This window comes from Cheilinus undulatus, linkage group 23 (genome assembly GCF_018320785.1).
Source record: "Cheilinus undulatus linkage group 23, ASM1832078v1, whole genome shotgun sequence".
Classification (NCBI taxonomy): domain Eukaryota; kingdom Metazoa; phylum Chordata; class Actinopteri; order Labriformes; family Labridae; genus Cheilinus; species Cheilinus undulatus.
This window is the reverse complement of record NC_054887.1, coordinates 21,104,780-21,113,513: the sequence shown is the minus strand read 5'-3', so window position 1 is coordinate 21,113,513 and position 8,734 is coordinate 21,104,780. Positions and strand designations below refer to the sequence as shown.

At 38.2% G+C, this 8,734-nt stretch overlaps 1 protein-coding gene across 1 annotated transcript; it reads left to right on the top strand.

Annotated features, from left to right (window-relative positions):
• Positions 1 to 1,022: 1,022 nt before the first annotated feature.
• Positions 1,023 to 7,013, top strand: LOC121505185 (ras-related protein Rab-19-like). The gene is made up of 4 exons (XM_041780280.1): positions 1,023 to 1,683; positions 5,221 to 5,404; positions 6,492 to 6,595; positions 6,670 to 7,013. The coding sequence occupies exons 1-4, from the start codon at positions 1,489 to 1,491 to the stop codon at positions 6,847 to 6,849; spliced, it is 663 nt and encodes a 220-aa protein (XP_041636214.1). The 5' UTR covers positions 1,023 to 1,488; the 3' UTR covers positions 6,850 to 7,013.
• The last annotated feature ends 1,721 nt before the right edge of the window (positions 7,014 to 8,734 follow it).

Here is an 8,734-nt window from a genome sequence, read left to right as displayed (position 1 = left end):
TGCTTATTTTTTCAATACAATTATATGTATTCAATTTTATGATGGATTTTTGTTCATTATGTAGTCTTACATAAGACTTAATGCATTTCACCTGCTTTTTTTTCTAAAAGCAGTAAATCTAGTCAGTGTTGAGCCTGAAAAGACGTCACTCTTCTTTAAAATGAAGTATCGAAACAAAGTGTTTTAAAAAGCACATTTAAAATAAGCAGCCCTAACTCTAAAGCTACAATGTTTAACTGGCTCCTTTTGTACACCATAGTGCAGGATACTACTTGAACCCATCACCATCTATCCACTTTAACGGCAGCTGTTTCATTCATCACACGTTTTTTGCATTTCAGTTTGCAAAATTAAAATTTTGTTGGCAATGTCACGACTCAAGAACATCTTTCCTCGCCTGGAAGAGGCCAAGCGTGTTCCAGATTAACCAAAACCTCTTCAAATTGTATGAAAACTTGCAACCCCGATTCCAAAAAAGTTGGGACGCTGTGTAAAATATAAAGAAAAATAGAATGCAATAATTTTCAAATCTCATAATCTGATATACTCCGAAACGATATACTGTATAAGTTGTCAAAATTGAGACATTTTACTAAACATTTAGATTTAAAGACAGCAGATCCATATTATTGCTTTACGTGTGGTACTTGACTGAATACACTTGGACCCAATCCCTTGTTTGTGTTTGTTTTAATCTTCATTTTGAATTATTTGACATAAAAGTCAATTTTAAGGCTGTACCACAAATTGTGCAAATGTAAGATGAAATGACTGCATTTCCCATGATCCCCCAGCTGCAGTGGGGCTGGCCTACTCTCCCAGAACAGGTAGGGCAGGTTTCTATTGTTTCCACAGGTGCCATTGAGAGTGAGAGGGAAGAGGGAGAGAGAGGCGGGAGGCTGTTAGACAGTTGGGAGAGAAAAAAAAAAAAACTGACAGAAAGAGAGAGATAGAGGTAAAAAGAGGAAGAGCTGACACACGTGTCTGACAGAGAAGCAGGTGTATCAGACAGGACCCTGGACTACAGACCGGAATCTTTTTAACTTCTGCTTTATTCACCATTAAGCACAGGAGGAGTGAACCAAAAGGATGGGATGTGTATTCATGCTGAGTTTTGCTGTGGGCCATAAAGTGGGTCAACACCTGAGAAGGAGGTGAAAGGAGCAACAAAGGAGACTGTTTAGTCCTCCAGGAATATTGTAAGGCGAGAGAGACTGACCAGAGATAGGAAACTGCTTTCCTATCTTTAAGCTGCATCTTTTTACATCTTGACAAACACATTTTTTTTAACTGGTTTTGCAGCCTGCATGTGGACAAATGTAACCACATTTACCTGACTGTTGGGAATCGAGCCTGGGGACTTTTCCAGAAGGAGGAACAGTGGAGTTACTTTTTAGTGTTTCTCTTTTTTAACAAAGTTTGCAACATTTTTCTTTATCATTAAAGCATAAAGATAGATAATCCATCATAAGAGACATACACTCCACCATGCAGAACTTTGGACCTGAGCATGATGACTCCTTCGATTTTCTGTTCAAGATCATCCTGATCGGAGACTCCAATGTGGGGAAAACCTGCGTGGTCCAGAACTTTAAGTCAGGGATTTTCTCTGAAAGACAGCAGAACACTATCGGGGTGGATTTCAGCGTACGGACCGTGGACATAGAGGGCAAGAAAGTCAAGGTTAGTAGGTTCCTGTGAATTATATGAGTGTGATGTGTGATGGGAAAGCTGAAATATTTGCTTGTGTTTGTTGAGGTGGTTCTTAATATGTAAAGAATATACAGTCCCATCCTTTATGTGCAAACCTCACAGTGCTACTAGAAACAGTAGGTTGTGTTATATATAAAGCAAACAGTAAAAGTTGTCATCATTCAAGCCTTTGAAAGAGTAAATATAAACATTATTGCTTCCACTGTAGAGGTGACTCAATTTATGCTATACTGAAGCTTATATTACATTTTCAAATGACATTTTCCCATGATGGCAATATTATATCAAATTATAAATACACAGTATCATGTTGAACTAAATCTTTAACATATTGTGTCATATCGTCTTATTATGCCAAATACTACCAAATCACTGGATGGTTTTGTCTTCTACCTACGTTTTGTACATAGGACACAAAACCGTCTGTTGTATCGCATTGCATTGCATTATATTGTAACAAATTGTTAAGTCTATCATATTGTAACATTTCATAACATATAGTATATGTTTTCTCAATGTCATGTATTGTTTCATCTCATCTTCTCTCTTATAATATTGATATTGTTTTGTATTAAATTGTATCATCTTGTTTCGTCTTGTATTGCCTTACAGGGCCTTGAATCATATTGCATTGTCTGGCCTTGAATTGCATTGTATCGATCATATCGTCTTCTATGGTATCAGTCATATTGAATTGCATCTTATTGTATTCTATCATATTATATTATATCGTAACATTTGTTAAGTATACCATATTGTATTATTTATAACATAGCGTGTAATATATCATTATAAAGTCATGTCTCCTCTCCTCTCTTGTAATATTACAATTGGCTTGTATTGCCTTATATCGAATCATAGCATCTTGTCTGGCCTCGTGTTGTCTTGATACCCATCGCATCATTTCAATCATCTTGTTTTTTCTTGAATTGCCTTGCGTGGCTTTGTATCACAACATATTGTATCATCTTGTATCGTATTGTACTGTACTGTAACATATTGTAAAGTCTTGTATTGCGTTGTATTGCATCATATCATATCGTATGGTCTTGTTTCGACTTGTACCGGCTTCTCTGGCCTCGCATTGCATCGTATTGAATGGTATCATATCAATCACAATCACCTGGCCTTGAATGGCATAATTTTGGATTGTTTCGTATCGTACCGTACTGTACCCTACCATCCCATATCGTATCAGTTTGTATTGTCTTATATGATATTGTTTTGTCTTGAATCGCCTTGCCTGGCTTTGTATCACATTCTATTGTATTGTATCATATCGTATGGTACCGTTTTATCGTCTTGTATTTCTTCATATAACATCATATCATATCTTGTTGTATGGTCTTGTATCACCTTGTTTTGTCTTGTATTGCCTTGCGTTCTATTGTATTGAATGGTATCGTATCAATAATATCATCTTTGTTTTGTCTTGAATCGCCTTACCTGGCCTTGTATGGCATCGAATCGTATCATATTGAATCGTATCTTATTGTATTGCACGTATCTTATCGTATCGTATCGTATCGTATCGTACCTTACCATACCATATTGTATCGTCTTGTATTGCATCGTATCGCATCATATCATATATTGATGCGATACGCCTTGTCTGGCTTTGCATCGGTTGTACTGAATGGTATCATATTGATCATATTGTCTTGTATCACCTTGTCTTGCCTTGCAATCCATTGTATTGAGTAGTATCATATCAATAATATTTTCTTTCTTTTGTCCTGAATGGCCGTACCAGGCCTTGTATGGCATCATATTGTATCGTATTGGTGTTGAAAGATCAGAGATGTGCTTTAAAAATCAGTTCTGCAAACTTTTCTGTCTAAAATATTACAAATCAAAGAAATCAAGTTGATAGAAAATCCTTAGGAGATCATTGGGAGTTGTTTTTATGATGGTACTTTTTGAATTTATGTGTCAGAAAAACATTTTTCTTTGCCATATGGTTCCTAGTGTTTTTTATACATTTTTCTTTTGGTCTCTATGGCCTTGAAACAGATACCTAAATTTATCATTTAATTTGGTTTTAAGGCTCTTTTTTTAAAAAATGCTTTCACAGGATGAGTCTTGCAGAAACCCTTCTGCCCCTATAATTCCAGCTATGTCATGATTCTTGTCGTTGGTGTTGTGGAGTCAGCTGATTGTGACAGTGACAGATGGCACATGACGATTACAGGCCTCTTAGTCTAATACCTCATGAAGAACATAGTATTAGTAGGAAATATTATAAATGTAACTGCTCTTATGAGATAGTCAATGCCTGATGTGATGGATTTTTCTGCTCTTTGGGGGTATATAACACCACAGTGTCAGTTTGACTCAGAAATACTAGTCCAACCAGCTGCTCACATGCAGAACCTGCCCAGCAGGTTTCTCCACTGTTTGAGTTTTTGTGTGGACAAAAATAAACCTGGAAGGAGTTCTCTTTGCTGTCATCACAAAAGAAAAGGAACTAAAGGATTCAGATTGAGAAAGATTTCTTCCGCATACATGAAGAGTCAGTAAATCCTCTGCATGTTATAAGCAGTCAAATTTGGGGGTCAGGGGGACTAGAGTGGTGAAATGTTTTCTATTATCAGCATTAATGTGTGTTTCTCTAAATCTAACTACTCAGATTAGTCATATCTTGGGGAAGGTGCCGTCTGCTGCTTGGCACAAATGCATAAACACACCTTCACTAACTGTATTTTTTGTAGACAAGCCAGTTAGGTGACTGCAGGGTAAAAATTCATGGTATGTTTAAACAAACACGTCATCAACTGAACTTTTTTAAGAAGGAACAGGACCTGAAATGGTTACGAGAAATGTACAAAGGTAAATCCTAAGCTGTGTTATAAGGCAGATGAATTCAGTATTTGATCGTATCATAATCAGATCATGTCAGGTAAACTAAAAGTTGTAAAAATAGCACAATAAGTTGAATTCCTTGGGAACTGTGATGATTTAAGGGTTCAAATGAGGAGAAACCATGACATTGCCTCTTTGTCTGTCTACTTAAACCATCAATTAGCTAGTTAAACCTCAGGCTACATGTAACAGAGCCACCTAATACTGAGACAAGCTATAGAATATATTTTTATGTTGCATTGTGTTGAATTGTCCATTCACATAAAGTTTATTGAGATACCAGCTATGAACTGATCTCTTGTTTTCTTTATTTTTCATTCTCTTCTATGTTATTAAGAAATGTGACATGTAAGCTTTTATTTTCTTATGAAATGCCCAAAAATGTTTGGTGTATTGCACAAATATATTGTAAACCGTGACTAAGGCTGAGCTGGGTGCTGCATTGGTTTGCATGGCAGCGGTTACCTTGTTACCTGATGCTCATTGGGAGTATTCAACAGAGACACCAGGGAGTCTCAAACACTTTTAACCACCACACCTGCATCCCAGTATACACAGGAAGTAGTCATGTTACTGTCATTTAGTCTGAAGTGCATGTCAGCCATGACTTATTTTTACATTGTCAATACCTTGTTTTCATCTCAGATGCAGGTGTGGGACACAGCAGGTCAGGAGAGGTTTCGAACCATCACCCAAAGCTACTACCGCAGTGCCCACGGCGCCATCATTGCCTATGACATCACACGGCGCTCCACCTTCGACTCAGTGACTCACTGGATAAAAGAAGTGGAGACCTACGGGGCGTTCAATGTAGTCCTGGTTCTTATAGGTGGGTGGCACCTTTGACAATAAAATCCAAAATATAAGACTTTTGTGTAACAGAACGCTTTGATTATTTCACCGATAATAGCGACAATCTACAACAGCCAATGAGAAGACGGGTATTGAACAATGTTTACATCTTGGCATAGGTCTACTTCATGAACGCTTTTGAATTCCTTTGAGGTATTCATTTGAATTTATGTGTTTTCTTCATGGTTGTTATTATTAATAATAACTCTTTTTTTAAAATTCAACTTTATTCATAAATAAAATCTGTCAATATCGTTCATGAAATAACCTTACTGCAAACTTTACAGACCAAGCTACATTTCATAAATTAAACAAATACTGTAGACGTCTTATCTGGGGTTAAGAAGAATCTTTAGAAGATGCTATGTTAACAGTGGCAGCCTTAGCTAGCTTTAAGCTACACTAGCTTTGTAGCTGACTTGACTACTTCAGCTACTTCATATAGTTATGTAAGCTTTACCTTTGGCAACGTGAGCTTTAGCTGACATAGTTTAAGCTAACATAGCTATGAGGGTAACTTGGCTAATGTAGCTAAAGCTGAAGCAAACATAGCATTGCTAATGTATCTGATGTAGCTTTGTTAGAATTAGCCACATTAGCTATGTAGCTATGTTTTCTACATAGCTTAGATAGGTAGCGTAACTAATGTAGCTAAAGCAAATGTAACATAAGCAAACATAGCTTTGTTAGCTTTAGATTTAACTACATAAGCTTTCTAGCTACATCATCTACATATTCCAAGCAGATTCCATGTCTGTGATCAGGCGGATCCATCTTGTAAAGCTCCGATCTGAAAAGTTTGTGTCCTGTCTGAGAAATGAGGACCAGCTTTGTTTGAGGAGACTGTAACTATGGGCATGGTTAAGTTCTACTGCAGGCCAGGAAGCGATTAGCTAGGATGTAGCTATAGCAGCATCAGAATTGGACTTTTTTCATTAGAAGAAGAGAACGAAACACACAAGCGTTCTTCTAGCTAGAGAATATATTTTTGCTCTGTATAACATTCGCAGAACTTGTCTGAAGCTCACCTTTAAGTAACATCCTCCATCTTTGTTTCCATCCAGGTAACAAATGTGATCTAGAGGAGGATCGGCAGGTTCCATTTCAGATAGCGTGCAACCTGGCAAAAGAAAGAGGCATACTCGCCGCTCTAGAAACATCCGCAAAGGTATTCACTGTTCTGATAAAACACAGAATCTTTGTTTGTGATAACTGTCATTAAAATGTCTTCTTTGTGTTTAGGAGAGTCAGAATGTGGAAGAAGCTTTCATGATGATGGCCAGAGAGCTACTGGTACGAAACGGCCACAACGTCCAGCACGGAGATTTCGACAACCCTCGGGTTCTGCTCAGGTCCGACTCTCGGCCTGTAAATGGCATGGTCAATGCCTACACACCACCAGAGAAGAAGAACTGCTGCTGATTAAGAGAGGGAAGTCTGGAGATGAAGAGGACAGATGAGGAAATAAGACATGATGCACTGATGTGGCCTCAGAAATCTCTGTTATATGGAAATGGAGCAAACTTTCAGAAAGTATTGAAAACTTTATACAGAACGACCTGGACTGAGGAATTGCTTCAAAGACAAAAGAGTGCAACTAAGCTAAAGCAACATTTTAGTTGATAACTCTGTTAAGTGAGGTCAGTTACTTTTATTAAAACAATGTCTTTAAGCTTCATTCTGCCGATTAAAATGTTTGAATTGATAAGAAAGACTAAGACTCGGAGTATTTCACCCTTGAGGTGCCTCAATGATGAGCTGTGATCCTCTGCTGCTGCGCCCTGGAGGACAATTTCCTGAAGAAAGACGAGCCAGGAGACTTTGAAGTATCGTTTCACTTTCTCTCTCCACAGTTATGCACATGAATGTTGTCTTACAGTGTCTTGAATGTCTGCTGTGAACGTGCTCCGATGAGTAGATGTGATGAGGCAGGGCAAAGTTTGAATAAAATAAAAACCATTAAATGTCTGAAAATGTTAATATGGCCACTAGAGGGCACTGTGCTACTATATAAAGTCTGTTACTACAGGTTGGTGGATTCTTACCTGTGATATACAAGTAATAAGGTGATTTTAAACACCTGCCACTGCATTTAGGTGGCCCAATATACAACCCCAATTCCAAAAAAGTTGGGACACTGTGTCAAATATAAATAAAAGCAGAATTAAATGATTTGCAAATCCCATAAACATGAATATAAACAACATATCAGATGTTGAAAATGAGATATTTTACTATTTCAGTCTGTAAAGGGGAGTAAGGAGACCAGTTCCTGGGAACTGGGAGAGGAATGTCCCATTCTTGTCTGATGTAGGACTCCAGCTGCTCAACAGTCCTGGGTCTTCTTTTCTGGTTTTCCAGTTTTATGATGCTCCAAATGTTTTCTGTTGGTGGAAGGTCTGGAATGCAGGCAGTGCCGGACACTTCTACTGTGAAGCCATGATGTTGTGACAGATGTGGTATGTGGTTTAGCACTGTCTCACTAAATATGCAAGGCCATCCCTGAGAGAGACAACAACCCTTACGGCCCTTAAGGGGGGAAAAGGGGAAAGCTTTCTAGGTCCCCGAGTCATGAAGTGGGCCATGGGTTAGTATAGATGTCATGTTCCATCCTACTTTAAAGCAATAATAAAGTTTTATTTTACACCTAACAGCCCATTATTAATTATCAGAGCACCAAGGTAAAAGTAAAATTGTTGAAGGTATTATTTTTGTAAGGATAACATGGTAGACGGGCCAATCGTACTGGGACAGTAGTGTCAGCGTAGCCATGCTGAATCTTGCATCGTTTGTTGTTGTTGTTGTTGTTGTTGTTGTTTCAGTTTGCTCCAAAGCTGAGTTGAGTCATGGCCAGAAGGTGAATGTAACCAGGGGGCTAGCACTAACGCTAACGATCCAACATGCATGCATTGGTATTGTAAACTGGAATCTAGGGAGGGCCTATTTTCTGAGCTTTTCCGGCGCGCAGTCATTTCTGTGGACAGCCCTGCTGGATGATAGCTTATGTTGCTCTATGACCTCTTTTTACTTTTGAGCATGCAACCCCAAAAAGACTCTCAAATTTTGATTCAAATGACCACAGAACAGTTTTCCATTTTGCATCAGTCCGTTTTAAAAGATAAGACGTTGTGTTTCTGGATCGTGTTCACATATTCGTCTTTGCATGATACAGCTTTGACTTGCATTTGTGGTCATCATGGTGAACTGTGTTGACAGAAAATGATTTCTGGGGAGTTCCTGAGCCTGACATCACAGGCATCCAATATTGACCTCCAGTCTTCTCCCTTGTGCACAGAGATTTCTCCAG